The sequence below is a fragment of the Nymphalis io genome, chromosome 16 (assembly GCF_905147045.1).
Source record: "Nymphalis io chromosome 16, ilAglIoxx1.1, whole genome shotgun sequence".
NCBI classification, from domain to species: domain Eukaryota; kingdom Metazoa; phylum Arthropoda; class Insecta; order Lepidoptera; family Nymphalidae; genus Nymphalis; species Nymphalis io.
Genome location: NC_065903.1, coordinates 7580914 through 7597670, shown reverse-complemented (window position 1 = coordinate 7597670; position 16757 = coordinate 7580914). Strand labels below are relative to the sequence as shown.

The window sequence follows — 16757 nt, the reverse complement described above, 5'->3', positions numbered from 1 at the left end:
AAAATAAGTGAACTTGCGTATCGGCGCGCGCTATAACACATTTATACCTATGCGCCGAGCATAAGGAACTCTTTATAGTCCGTGCGCGCGAGTCGAACGCACGCGCATGTCCCGCAACATCAGCTTTGTGTAACACAATAACTTCAATTTATGGTGACCACGATGAGCTGGGATCAAGATCACAAGCCGACAGAAAAATTAGAGATCAATGAAGCGGTTGGGAAGCTTCTGCTATCATTTAACTATGATACCATTTTGCCACAACCGACCAAGTAAGTGGTCATAATTTTATAAGTTATCGCAAATTTACACAATCAGCTTTGTAGAGCTTTCGTAGCGCTACGGTAATGAATATGAAAAAAAAAAGCGTTTCACTTGACCACAAACAGAAAATTAATGTGTTCAAAATAATGGATAAAATTAATTTATTTTAATTTTTCAGAGTGAGATAATAATATGATTGTGAAACTTGTAAAACAGTTTCATTTATCCATTAAAATAATTTTATCACAGTATTGATATTAAATAAACTATTTACAGATATTTTACATTTGAAATGTTCAAAATAAGCAAAAAATATAGCTATTCTTGTATGAAAACACTTGAAACTCAAGTGCGCAGTATCCGTCTGTAGGTATGCATGGCTATATCGCCGACGGTTCAGATTTACTCATGCCTTTCTCCTTCTCATTATTATAATTAACGGGCTATAGCATCACTACAGCTTTAGTATGCTTAAAAATTGTAGGAAAACGACGCATCATATATTATGTATCAAAATCTGTGTACAAAATCTATTTTCATATCATATTTCTATATGAAAACAGATTTTGATTTCCTTTTCAAACTTTTAATTTCCTTTTAAAAAGTCACTTTAAAATAAAACATAATATTCTTCGGAAAGCCAAAAAAATGTAGAAGGTATACTTCTATATTTTCAATAATACAGGCACAAGAGACATAACATCTTAGTTCCCAAGGTTGGTGGCACATTGGTGATGTAAGCGATGGCTATCATTTCTTACAATGCCAATGTCTATGGGCGTTGGTGACCACTTACCATTAGGTGGCCCATATGCTCGTCCGCTTTCCTATTCTATAAAAAAAAAACTTTTTAAATAATTTATTTCCATTATTATGTATTTTATTAATATACCGGTACCGGTAATAGAAAGGAAAAAATCTTACAGTAAGATATGCTTATCACATTTACATAGACAAAAGACATCTCTATATATTTTTTTGTATGAAAAGGCTTTCCAAGTAAAAAAAGGTCCATGGACTTTTAATATATATATTGAATTTTAATAATATAACAGATAACTGTTTTTTTTAAATATACATATTTACATACACAGTATATGAAAAAAATAAACATTTTCTATACTGTTGTAATATTTTGACTTTAGTTATCAGAATTGTAGTTTTAGATGTTAGTACAAAGCCCACTTTTTTAAACTCGCTGTAAAACACATTCATGCTAAACCCCGACGTGAAATGGGGGTACGTGGAACTCGGCTCTCCGTCTTTGGGAGGCGACACGGGAACGCTTACGCATGCTTCCGTGACGCCCCGACATTCGGCCCGCCTATATCTAGTTGGGTTTCTCGGGCAAGATAGGCTGAAAACCCACAACATGTACCCACGTAACGTAATCTTACACAGTTTTTTTCTATTAAGACATTATTAAAGAACAACCCGTATCATTACTAAGCTTGCAGGCATATGATCAACTGCGGACCAAAAGCCTACTTCCTTGTTAAGGAGAAGACTAAGAGCTTATTCCACCACGATGCTCCCTATCGGGTTGGTGAATAAACATATATATGTACATGCCGAATTTCATCAGACATGTGCAGGTTTGGCTATGATGTCAAAATTAATTATAAACATAAATTAATCGCGTGAAAATTAAGGGGTGCGTGGATTTCAAACAGCAAACTTTAGTTAATTACACGTAAACTAAATTTCTATAATTAATTCCGTGTTTCTTTGATCTCCAAATATGTATTACAACTAAATAACATAGAGAGAATAATAAAATATCATTCAATTTAGGTATGCCTGAAAATTAACAAATATTAATCCACGCTTTTTTCATCTATAGAATATTGTTTGAAGTAATTAATGATTTTTGAACATCATCATCAATATTTTACTCTTTTAAATTTATTATAACTCTGTGAGATTTTATTAATACTTTGCCCCAGGAAGGATTTATTGACTTTGCGGAGTCGGAAACATAGTGTTATAAGTTTATCTTTACTTCTCGTGTTTATACAATGATTGTGTCAGTGATTCTATCAAAATTGCCAATATTATTGTGAATATACATAAAAACCCAATGTTATTAATATATTCTGATACGATTGGAAGAATTTTTATTGTTAAAAATATCCCCAAGGGAGTATCGAGCTCCGAGTTTATAAATCAACCAGACAGCTCTTTTTTGCAGACTAAAAATGTTAACAATATATAGTTGTAATAACACAAAGTAATATGCCGTAACATAATACTAAAAAAACTAATTATACCTACTAACCGAGCACTTTCTTATTCCACCATCACCACCGTTAACTAAAAACTAAAAACAGACAAAATCACTCTTATCTAAATTCTCAAGATTTTAAACCGAAAACTTAATCTAGATATGCAATAAAGTATGCAATAATCATAAAAATATTTTATAATTTAAGATTAGTTTTTAAAATTATTGAGACAAATATAAACCAATAGGAAGATACAACAAAGGCACAGACGACACATCTGTGGAAACTACAAGACTGGTTATTGACTTCAGTTGTAGTTTTTTAGTTACGAAATTGTTTTTTTTTTTGCAGTGGTACTCAGTGAAAAAAACACTTCCGAAAACGAATTCATTCATTGGTGATAATACTACCGATGATATTAATAAAACATATTTTATTATTGAAAATTACAATTTAAAGGAATAAATTTTGATAATTTAGTTAGATCAGTACCTATTTGTGTGATGATTATCACTTTAAAATATTTTTTTCAATAAAATCACGCCCTTATTTATATTTACAACATTAAACCTCGAGGTACCTTCTAGTATTTAAAGAATATATTAACAGGATTTAAAATAATGCATTTAAATTCTGACAAATGGAATGGGATGGCAAGACTAAACAGTAGATAAATGAATTATGCAGTATAACATAAATTAGTAATGGATTTGACCTCGAATACTGAGAAATTATTCCGTAATTAGTTCATATCTTACAATTACAGTTTAAGATAGTACAGTCGACCCGAGGTCGACAAAGCGTCTTCATAAAACCGACACTTAATGTACAGCCTTATTGAATACGTTTATCGCTTATCAGCTCCTTGTTTATTAATCTTCTACCGACTGTCGACTGTCGGCTTTTTATATTATATATTGAATCTTTCGGCTACCATATTAGTTTCTAATCCAATAAAAAATTTTAAAATTTAATGATTAACGTTACATAATTATTTATAATAAGTACAGTATTTTGCATTTTCCTCAATACCTTTATTATTCTTTTAACAAGTCGCACCTATAAATTGATATATCTATTTTTTTTATAGTATCGGTAGGCGGGCGAGCATATGAGCCACCTGATGATAAGTCACCAACACCCATAGACATTGGCAGTGTAAGAAATGTTAACCATCGCTTACATCGCCAATGCGCCACCAACCTTGGGAACTAAGATGTTATGTCCCTTGTGCCTGTAATTAAACTGGCTCACTCACCCTTCAAACCGGAACACAACAATACCAAGTACTGCTGTTTTGCGGTAGAATATCTGATGAGTGAGTTGTACCTACCCAAGCGAGCTTGCACAAAGCCTTAATACCTGTTAAATACTTCTAATATATACTTTACGAACTATGAAATATTAAGCTATGCCATAAAAATAAAGATTACTTGACTTCGCAGTACCAAATACGGAAGAGCGTCAATTTGTTAGGGTGCCCTGACTTAGTTCGTGTGACAATTTTTATCATCTTCCTATTTTACCGATTTATTTCCGCGTGTAGCGATAATGCGCCTGAGCAAACATTCCCTTTGTGGGGTGCCGTTATCTTACCGCCTGGAGGGAGATCCCGACAAACGTTCATCCCGTTTAGAAGATTATAATTAACGCACCGTAACGTAAAATATATCATCAATGATAAAAACTTATGCTTGAATAAATTTCTTTTAATAAAAAATTAAATCGATAACGATATAATACTAAAAATACGAGCAAACAATATTTTTATTTTAAAAAACATCAAAACGTGCAACCTACCGTTAATTGCCGTTCGAAGTATGAATCATTAATATGAAGCCTCTATGGTAGATTAAGATTTCCTCACCTAAACAGTGCCGGTGGAAGCAAACATTGCGTTTCTATTCTAGCCTGCCTTTTAAGTGGGGATGCAAACACGTTCACAGGTGCCGCTTCCACGCCTAGCACCCTGTTTACATAGGCCACTCCGGCAACATACGACATTTGAACTTACACTTTACATTATTTGTTGACGCTCCTATTCAAACTGAAATATTTTTATTTGCATTAATTTGCTTTTATACTTTTGCTAATGATTTTTAATTTTATTAATTTTGAATACCCGTTAAATTATAATAATATTCGTCCACGCAAAAATACACATTATAAATATACTCAATAAAACATTAAATAAAACGGTAATTCTATGATATGATATGTAAAAATATCACAATAATCTTATACTTATAAAATTACATAAAATATTTCCTATGGAAGTTTCTAAGATAAAGAGTCGAAATTGTGAGATAATTGATCGCGTCGATATCGTAGGCAAGCTTCAAAGCAAATAAAACTTTTATTGAGTGTAACATTAAACCTCCAGTTGGTTTTACATTTAAAATAAAAATTTACATGCTCATCTGAGTTATTCCATAGATGGTAGCTCTAACTCTAATTTCCCTTTCGAAGTCCGAACATATCAAATATTGACGGAGTGTAATCTGGCCAGTGTTGTAGTGTGTTATGGTGTGATGCGGCGGCGTGTGTGTTAGCAGGCGAGCGGTAATGCGTGCGGTTAACACCAGACGTTCTTCATTACCGCATATGTACTTATTTGAAATGCTACCACTTGCTAAACATTATTCGCGATCATTTACCACGTTAGCTTTACCTACATACGATATATATCTCACGGTTATTTTAATATTTTGTACCTACGAGTATTTACAGCGGTTTTAACTTAAGAACTAAATCTAGTTCTAGTTCATTTTAATAAACATTACAACTTTTCTTAACAACTTTCCTAGTATTATATATTTGATACGTTTTCAATATAAAACAGCCGTTATGTTATATTAAAATAATTTATTTTTATTATCTTACCACAATTATAAATTCTAAATTTGTGTGGACGTCTATTGCTCAATTTAGTTCGTTTGGCCGCATAAAACAATTTAATCTAATAAAATCTTTTAAAGAAGTCGCGAAAACGTCATGGCATTTACATTATTGACTAACAATGTAAAATATTAATTATTTATGAATAATGTCGTAAGTGATTTTTTTTACGTTTATAGCGTGTAAAAAAATAACTAGATATCGAATATACTTGGTGTAGATTACCGATGGAAACACATTTTTAGTGACTATCACGTCCACAATATGGTATGGAGCGACATGCACGTGTGGAAATAAAGGAATAGATTTCAATGAAACTCTACAAGATTATATATATATAGATTATCACCTAGAACAAAATATATCCTTATGGTTTGTATAATAAAATATATGTAATTAAAGCTCTCAAACTTTCATATAAAAAGTTATAGTTAAGGTTATTGTTTATTCGTAAGTATTTATATTCATCTCTAACTGCTTCGTTGATTCAGGGTTGAAATCATAAAGCGGGTCAACAAAAGTTATTGCATTTTTTGTCAAGAAGTTCTCAGTAATAGCCCGGAGTTTAAAGTTAACAGTTTTTAAATTCCCGTGCCTCGAAGCATGCCATACATGCGTTGGCCTGAACTCTGTAGGGTCGGAATTAAGTCTTATTGGATTATGAGAGAGAAGCAATAGAAAGAATATCTATGTCCTGCGCAGTTGCCCTTCTTCAAGGATGAGCGAGGACATCATTCATCTTAAATAATTTTTATTTTTAACATAGAACCAATAAATAAAAAGGCTCGTGTCATACCTTTTCTGATCCTTAATGCTAACACTTTATATAATAGAAAAGAAATATTTAACCAACAAGCTACACCCAATAGAATATTTGTTACAAAAATGAAGGCGTGTGTCACATTTGTACTTTATTTGCGTTGATAAAATATCTTCTACGAATGCTGAGCGATTGGCGATCCCGCTCCGGAAGGGCATATAAAATATACGTACATGCTATACAACCATCATTAATATATGTTATAGATTTTTTTTTCATTATTCTTCGACGTATTAGTCAGTAACACTAGGTACTTTTAATTCAGTGATTTAATATAATTTGAACAACATTTTCTTTTGAATATTAAAATAAAAGTTTTAGTTTTTTAATAATTGTAATAGGCACAGACTATGCACAAAGTCGTTATTAAAATTGATATGTTTTATGTAAACGCTTACAATTTTAAATATCATAATAATATAAAATATGTAGTGATCAGAACGAATATGACGCGAAATAAACGAGAAAGGACAGAGGCTGGGGACGATTGTAAATAGCTTGCTGCACTGAAATACTCAAATGACAAGTAAATGGAAGATATGAATGTAATATTGATCTCACTTGGTGGTAGGGCTTTATGCGAGCCCGACTGAGTAGGCACTATCCATGCACCACATATTCTACCGTCAAATAACAATAGCATTTATATTATTGTGTTTCGGTTTCCTTTAAACCAGTGAGTGAGCCAGTATAACTACAAGCACAAGGGATTTTGTATCTTAAATCCCCAAGGTTGTAACTTGACCAAAGAATGGTTCAAAGAAACATTAGCACACAGCTCCAATATGTATATCGGCGGGCGTGACCACTTACCATTAGGTGGCCCATCCGCTTAAATATTTTATAAAAAGAACGCAAGACGATTTTTTTTTATTATTAGTTATGTTACGCAAAGGCAGTGTAAAAATTAAATAAATATAATAAAGTAAAAAGTGAAAATAATTTGTTCTAAATATTTTCTAGTTATGTCTAAGGGTGTATGCATGGGAAAACATCTGTGTCCACAACAACTGATAACGTCCAGTCCACTCAACCATATCAGAGTAAATACGATAGTCCAGTCCTTGATTGATTTCATTAGGAATTTCCATTGGCCAGACGATAAAAGGATATTTATATAAATGAAAAAACATACAGCTATGTATCTAAGGTAACAATATATGGCTTCAAAATATTCAAATTGAATTATTTCAATCAGAAAAACATAGAAATCAATGCTTTTAAATATAAAATATAAAAACAGATTTAATATGTTATCGCTACATCTAACATTTCATTTATAGTAAATGTAAGATATTGCTTTAAATTTAATTTAAGAAAATACTTTTTGTATATTTCCTTTTTTGAAAGAAATGCTTAAAAATGTTTTATTATGGTCTAAATAACGCATGTCTATATGTCATAATCGTTTATTAACGATTACAGATATGCTACACTACGAGTATGTATATTGACGTAGGTACTGTTTATTTGCTTATCAAATATTGAAAAGGGGTAGAATATTTTTAATTTAGTTATTTAAACGCACGAACATCGAATTCCTTAACAAGATAACATAAAGTATTAAAAGGGAGATTAATTCCGTTCTAATAAATTTTCCCAGGGTAAAGCACTTGAACCAGGTGTTCACTGCTCATACACCTATACAAAATACGTTAGGATAAAATAATGTCGAGTGCCACAGTAATGATAGCAGAGGCATCAGCTACCGTCATGTTTTACAACGCCATTAATTGTTTTATGGTGGTTGTTAAATCGTCTGTAAAGATAACTGCGGTTCTGGGGGATGTTAAGGAGATTTTTGTAGTGGCGACAGAAGACTTTAATACCGTCATAATATAACTTACTCACGTATGGAAGTAGTAAAATATATAGTCATATTACCTAAGTCTAATAGCATTTTATCGCAAGATTATTAATAATTTTAAATTTTTAATATTTTACAATAAAATATGATACATATGTGAAGTAGAACAAATATATTGTACAGTTTACTCTTTTATGTATATACAAAATGATTATTTTGTTAGTTTGGCTCAGTACAAAAGACTTGAAAATGATTGTTGACTTATCTTACCCGGTGATTTACTTCACGTTCAGCATCCTTTGCAATTTATATTGATTTTGTATGATAATAAAGTTAAGAGAGCAGTGTCGGCGCTGGTAGATCGTTGGATGCAGAAATAGCGTGGGCGGGCTCGTCACAGATGACAGCTATCTGCATTCTGCAGTGTTTATGACTTCCTCAGCCAATGGCCTCCACAATCGTGAACTTAGTTTCAAATGGTCCCAACTTCAAGAATATTTAACATAATGATACGGCATTTATATTGAAAACAGAAAAATGGTAAACTTCTAAACAACAAAACTTAAATTATTGTTACGACGTTCTAACTTAAAACAATAAATCAATATACTTTGATTATAATTTACAAATCATAACAAAACCACTGTTTTACGATCAGTCCATCGACAAGCTTTGCAAAACAATGGCTCAAATTGTATATACTCTAGCACTATTAATTTTATTTCTGCGTCTGTATAAGCGATACACGTGTAAGAAATTTTGGTCACAATTTAACCTTGTACGTTATTATACATATTACACAATGGCTGTTTTGAAATGTATTTATTTCAAACTAAATAATATTTAGTATAAATTGAATTGATTAATAACAAAAAGTTTAAGCTAAAAAAACAACTAGTTTAAAAAAAAAACAATCTACAATATTTTACCAAATAATACTATTTAAAGAATGTATTAAAATATAAAATAAGGTGAATTTTGGTTTTAAAATAACATAAAAATACAAACAGAATAATTTAATACCTTTTTCTCCTCTGTTTTTCATAAGATTTTCTTGTTTGGTAGCTATTGACGATTTAGTTTTAACAATTTTGGATATAAGAGGAGAAATAAAAATGTTCGAAACTCGTATAAATACATATGTTTTTCTAAATTTTTCAATAATATTTGTATTTACTTAACTGAATTTCGGCCATTGTCGGTTTATTTTTAAATTATTATGAATAGTGAGATTCAAGTGAATTCAATTTATGACCGTTATCTCATTTGTATTTTTAAACAGTTTACTAATGAAATAAAACAAAACTGGTGTGTTAAAACTATTAAATGAAAAAAGCTGATAAATATTGACATGTAAAATGTTTAATTTAATCATTAAACACTAGTATTTTCCTCCTCTCTACAACAAAATATGTAAAAATTACATTAATATGGCTCTGAACGCTTAAGTTGACATCTAGCAGAGCAACATTTGAAAGTTTCGAAAAGTTGGTTGAATCAATTTCCTACGTGATTAAATTCTTGAGTTATATACCTTTTGTTTTAATTATTTTCTTATTATTTCGGAAATTTTATTATAATAGTTTTAGTGAATGTTGTACGATTTTATTAGGAAAATATTTTTTGTCTTTGTGTGAAATTATTCGTACGCAATAACCACGTGCCTTTGATTGCCTATTCTGTCGTATGTTAAAGCAAAATATGTTCATGTTGTATTCATTGTAAACACAGATGTATGCGTAGACGACTATGAAATCTGGTGTAGTAAATCACTGTGTACAGCTATAAAACTTTTTGTCAAGACGCGGACACGTTCGGTAATTAATTTAAGCCTTCTAAACGAACTCACAATTGTTATATAATAATAAAAATATTGTTTTTAATTTATTGTTAATTTTATTATATTAGTCCGTATGACTATATGCAATTAACATACCCTAAGCTATGTACATAAATTGTTTTATTTTTATAATTGTGTTAATTTGTAGATATACATTATATTCAATCTCATCAAATCTTATTCCGTTTTCAATATTTCCGAACATTACTAAAAATACGTAAAATATATATTAAAAAATAAAACACATTATAAGCAATAGAAGAGTAGGCCACAAGTATCTGTGATTGTCAGAAGATGTTACTAACCAGATGGCGACGCGCGGTAGGTCTTCTACGTCCCTACAAAAAGTAATCGAATGCTTTGAAATGATTGTCTGGAAGGCGGTCTACATTCGTGATATTAATATTTTTATACAATAGCAACTTCACGGTATTTAAAATAATTGTAAGGCGTTTCTGACTTTCATGTAAAGGCAATAAAGTTTACCTACTTAAGTTATTCCGTTGCCAGAACTCATTCTAACTAATAAACAAGGAAACCGCTAGTAGTTCTCCGAAGTAGTAAGTAATTATTTCGTTTAATATTGGTTCCCGAGAGTGATCCGTTAGAAATCGATCGACTTTTAGTGGCGTGTCAGTGTTTGAAAAAGTATAATTTATTGTCAGCATTGAGATCGCGAGGAAACCCGAACGCGGCATTAGAAAATAAAAAAGTAATAAAATAAGAGATGTTTACGAGCGTAAAATGACGTGAGGGTCGGCCACTTGGGTCGTTTAGAAGTTTACTTGCGCCGGCGCGCCACTGTACGACCTATGAAATAAACAAAAACGAACATGAAGGGTTTTTCATAATAATTTATTTTCTTCGTCGCTTTATGTTCAGTCGCCTAGTAATTATCGGTCGCGCGCCGAAAGTTGCAACTCTTAAGTGGATGTACTCGAGTACCTATTTTATATTGGTAACGTCAACATTAACTTTGCTTTGTTAAGCGTTTGGGCAAGATATTATGAAAGTAGGTTCGTACGTGCTTTCCGAATCGAGGATTGAAAAATATTAAACACGATATAAATAACCTACCATATTGGTAGGTAATTTTTAAGTACTCTAAATATAATATAGGTATATTATACTTATTTTTATCTTTATATGTAAAATAGGTCATCTGATGCGAATTGGTCATCACCGCTCATAGACATTGCCACTTTAAGAAATATTAACAATCGACGCGCTAACAACCTTCCTAAGGTTCCTAAACCTAGTGCCTATAATTACACTATTTCACTCACCTTTTAAGCCGAAACAGTACTTACTGTTGTACTTAGTATTGCTGCTGGTTTATAATATGTGAACAGTAAATGGTTACATAATTGTCTCCATCTTAGAAATGTACGAAAGATTAGAAAGATCTTAGATGATGTTCATGATCTCTCTTGGGTTCACTGAAAGATTTTGTTCTAAAGACAAGCTACCCAAATGAAGGAATATAGTTTATTATATATTATAATTTTCTTGTCATCCAGAGGTGGAGGGTGTATGCGGCGCGCGCACGTGAAGCGCCCAATGAACGCGTTTATGGTATTCGCACAGGCGATGCGCAGGCGCCTCTCGGAAGAACGACCATCGCTACACAATGCGGAGCTTAGCAAATCACTCGGCTCTATGTGGAAGTGAGTATAATTAATATCAGATCAGACTAACATTAAACGTATCGTATCTCAAAAATGCATTTGTATTTTAATTTTTATTATTGCTTCTCCGGAAACAGTTAACACGGTGATATATTATTCAAAAAATAATTGTAAATAATATGAACATTATAATGTAGATGATACACTGAAAAATATACGTACGTTTTTCGAAGCCTTAGATATATTGTTGTCATTGTTTTTACTCAAATAAATGACATTTACAATGTACGGTGACGGTTACGAAAGATGTTAAGAGCGTTTACAAAATTACCAACAAAAACATATCCTATTGTACTATAAAAACCCATTTTAGAATATAATTATAATAATTTTGGTTACCATATAGATTTCGTAGTATGGAAGACGATCGAAATAGCATTGCAATTTTAACGTCAACCCATTCTCCGGTTATCTTAATGAGCACATCGTGGCCGATGAGATGAGTAATGTCAAGTACTGCGTGGAGGGATGAGAAAGTGGGCAAGGGGGGAATAAAAAAGTGAGACCCAATATGAAACCTTCGCTCATTGATATAAGAGCTATTTTGCTTTAAAAATCACTACTTTAATCTGTATACCGCAAGTGGAGTGCGGAGCGCGTGCGGCGCCCAACCGAGCGGCGTGCATCGATTGTTTACTCATTAAAATGCTATCGCCGCTAAGTGATACGATAACATCTCTAACTGTCTCGAGCCTTCCACTGCAGAGCTTTGGCAGTATTAAAAAATATTTAGGTACTTGGCAAAATGTTTCTACATTCCATTGTTTTTTTTTTTAATCGGTCCGTGTACATTTTTATTTATAATCTTAACATTTAAACCTTTTTTAATTTTTATTGATAAATAAAACCAACCTTAAAAACTTGGAATAAATGTGTTTTTAATCGCAATTAGTTTAATTAGAGCCTGCGTAAGTATTTTTCGTGTACCATTTTCGTATAGTTTTTACGGAATAACTTTAGTTATCTTTGACCACCCGCGAAGTACTGTTATGACATAAGAATGACATGCCTATTCGGAGCAAGCTCTCGAATCATCAAAGAAAACAGTCGGTGAAATGATACTGATTGCTTTGTTGTTAAAGGTGCACTCTAGACATGTAATGGCGAATGCCTAGATTAATAAGAATTAAGAAACATTATATATGTGTAACATGTGAGTTTTAATAAACCAATAAACTTATATTTTAATATAAAACATTTAATTTTATCAATAATTAGCATTATTAAGATTTTTCTGTGCTTGTCAGTTTTTCATTGGCTAACATTTTTTTTTGTGTATTTCAAAATTTTCTTTTTCTTGTTACAAAATACGAACAAACAAATTTTGTTTTTTTTTATCTTAGTTTGCAAAAATATCAAATCAATACAGCGTCTTTGAATCATCCGTATTTTAACTCTAACCTTTCGGAAAACAAAGCATCCTCTAGCGAAAAGAAACGTTAATAAAACGTTAATAAAAATAGCTGCTTGTAATTTGATTATATTTTTCGGTGTTTTATTATATATATTCATCTGTTATTATCAAAAAATGGTAAGTCAGTCGTCAATACACCTAATTCTTGAATAAAATTTACTGGTGGTAGAGCTTCGTGCAAGCTCGTCTGGATAGGTACCATCCACTCATCAGATATTCTACCGCAAAACAGCAGTACTTGGTATTGTTGTGTTCCGGTTTGAAGGGTGAGTGAGCCAGTGTAATTACAGGCACAAGGGACATAACATCTTAGTTCCCAAGATTGGTGGTGCATTGGTGATGTAAGCGATGGTTAACATTTCTTACAATGCCAATGTCTATGGGCGTTGGTGACCACTTACCATCAGGTGACCCATATGCTCGTCCGCCTTTCTAATCTGTAAAAAAAAAAACACATAATGGTGTCCTAGAGCTAAGATTATAAGAAGTTCGGAAGGCACAAATCTGCAGAATAAATAAAACTTCAATGTTGCGGCATTACCCCATTACAACATTCCATATGAAAACTGGTAAAAAAATTAGCAGTACTTATGTATGTTTGTCAATTGTTGAATTACTTTGCGCATAAATTGCTGTCAGCTTTCCCGCTTGAACAGAATTTTGGTCACCTTACTGAAGCTTGGAGTTAAGAAACCCACATAGAAAAACAGACTCAACAAACTTTAGCTTTTCATTATTTAAGATATAAGTATTCAACTTAACATTTGGCAGCGAAAAATATATATATCTATTTAGTTTTTTTTTTCAACAGTGAAGGTCCCAAAATTGAATCCTGATTTCATTTGTTTCATAATCAAATTAGAAATAGGTATTATACTGAGTTGCTTATTGTTTCTTCTCGATAGAATCTACATTCTGGAGCAGATTTACATTTAATTTCTCTTGTAAAATAACAATGGTGCTTCTAGGAGCTACTTGAACAACAATTTTGATTTTGAATACGATGACAATTGTTTATTGATATTTAAAATATTATCGTTTAACATTAATAAAAAGGTTATTCATAAAGGCTTCATAAAGAAATATAAATAAAAGTATATTTTAATTAATTTTATTGTAACAATCACAAAAACCACTGCCACTTTCGATTTATGAATTTCAAATAAAATAACATTATCGAGACTTCCTTATTTCCTCATCGTTTTTTACTGCTCACGTGTTTTTGAACTTGGTATGACTCATTGTAATGTTACAATATTTTTTATAGAATAATATTACTAAGTAATTTTTTTAGCATAATTTCGTACGTGATCATTACTACTGGTGCTTATAATCAATTTCGTACATGTTAATTACGGGTTCTTATACTATACCTATTAGGTATATGTCTAATTCTAAAGACCTCAATAAATGAACCTAATAACTAAAGCTTGTAACATATTTTTATTAAGGTAACTTATTGTAAGAATATAATAATTTTAATAATATGCTCTTTTCACAGAAGCCTCAGTGAAGACGAAAAGCTTCCTTTTGTGAAGGAAGCAGAGAAATTACGAACTCAGCACAAGCGGGAGCATCCTGACTACAAGTACCAGCCACGACGACGCAAGCCACCGCCGGCTTCGACAGCCAGACTAAAGCAGGAACCTACTCCGGAACGCTACGCTCCTCAAATCGACTTCTCACGAATTGAAGTAGATGGGGCTCTACTCGCAGATGGGCCGCCTGACGGAGCTGAGCTAGATCAGTATCTGAAGCCAGCTCCAATACCAGACTACCACGAAATGCAACCACGTTACTCACATACTTTGACACACCACCCTCCAGGACTGTACACACCTGTTCCCTCTCATTTACATCCGCCCTGTGGAGACTGGCAACACTACCCGGGTCATCCCTAATATTCTGTAAAGTAACTTGAAATCCTCAAACGTTGATGGTTCTTTTAATCTTTATCACTACTCGAATATAAAATTAAAATTAGGTCAATATATACTACTGTAGATATAGCACAGGAATATATAGGAATATCACATTACCACATGTATTCGGATCATATCGTTTCACGCACACGTGCATTTGATCATCGCAAAGTAAACATTTATTAGGAAAACATGATATCTAAGATCTACATATCTTTCCGGGTGTGATAAAGTGAGCTAAGTATAAATATAATTAATGTAACTAATAATATTTCAAAAAATATAGGGTATTTGTTCCTCAAATTATAATTTCGAGAGCTAGTGTAATCATCGTTTCATAATTGATATGAAAATCTCAAAATGGAATTCTACAAATATTAATTAGAAATACTAAATATAAACTAGATTATATGAATATTTTTTTTACTAAAATATAATGATGTAATTATAAAAATGTACGTCAAAAGCCTCAGGTTCCAAAGCTTAAATTAAATTTCTTAATAGAATTTAAATAGGTAGGTATATAGGATACGTTTAAGTAACTTATAACGTTACTTATAAATGACGCATAGCAACTGTTAAGTTAAACACTAATTTCGCTCTTTCTCTCATTATTGATTTGATATTCTATAAAAGACCCGACATTGTTTAACTAATCGCTCGCTAAACAACATTTATAAGTAAGGCTGTTAGTTATTAAATTAATATTATGCTTTATGAACCTTTAAGTTATTATTGTGATTAATTAGAAATATAATGTTAATGTTATTTTTTTAAAATAAAAGTTTTTTAATAAATTTACCATACAGTTATTTTAAATATCCATAATACATAATACTTACTTCTTATAATACTGATTAGTTTTCAAACAAAGATCTTAGTATCTAAATAAGCTACATAAATAGCTGCGAATATATATTATGTGCATAATACATGAGTATTCTTTGTACATTTTCTTATAATTAATTAATGTGTTAAATATTTTATAGCATATAGGTATATCAATTTATAATCGCTGTCTCAATTCTGAGAAGCGATGAAGGGTACATGAAACGATGTCGAGCGATACGAGCGACCCCTAACCGTCCCGCTTCCGGCCGGGTCGCGCCCGACCGACACAAAGCCTCCTTGTTCCTACACATATCTTATCACTCTCACATTTTCGCGACCGATTAATGAGAATTATAATATCGATGAATTACATAATAAGAATTAATTAAAATAATTTATGTCAAATACATCTGAATAAGAGCTTTAAGGTTACATAATTATTAGCAAAAAAAAAAAACAATTTTGTGAAAAAAGCTTTTATATTCAAAATTTCGATGCCATGATGTTCACCGCTGAAGAGTTCCTTCATCTGGAGTCAATCCTGGTTACAGAATCAGGTAATGCATTTTCATTGTCAATATAGAAATACATTGTCATCGGAACCGACGTATGAATGAAAAACTTCAACTCCGTAGGAGCAGATATTCTAATTTAGCAAGATTTGACTTTGACAAACTAACAGATATGACAACTTAAATAAAAGCTTGTAGTACGACAATATAAATCACGTTATTGTTTCAAAATGCACTTGTGTATTATATTATAGTCACAAGGCTGAAATGTCTGATGTCACGAGCTGTAATTAAAAAAAGCAAAAACAAATGCGACTTCAATATAAAGGAAAATTTTCTGCCCCATCAATAGAAATAATTGTGAGACGAAAAAAATAGAATTAGAAAATTACTTGTAGTTACTACTTCGATAAAAAGGTTAAATGATAATATTAGAAGTTATAACGTAATTTATAATTGCAACACTTGATTAATTAATCTCCAGAGTATTTAAAATAAATATGGCATACAATATATGACGACAAAACTGATCTAAA

The 16757-nt window shown here is 31.7% G+C and overlaps 1 protein-coding gene across 1 annotated transcript; it reads left to right on the top strand.

Moving 5' to 3' along the window:
* The first annotated feature begins 86 nt into the window (after window positions 1-86).
* Window positions 87-15650, top strand: LOC126774246 (sex-determining region Y protein-like). Its single transcript, XM_050495671.1, has 3 exons — window positions 87-272; window positions 11375-11521; window positions 14458-15650. The coding sequence occupies exons 1-3, from the start codon at window positions 151-153 to the stop codon at window positions 14855-14857; spliced, it is 669 nt and encodes a 222-aa protein (XP_050351628.1). The 5' UTR covers window positions 87-150; the 3' UTR covers window positions 14858-15650.
* Window positions 15651-16757: the final 1107 nt, after the last annotated feature.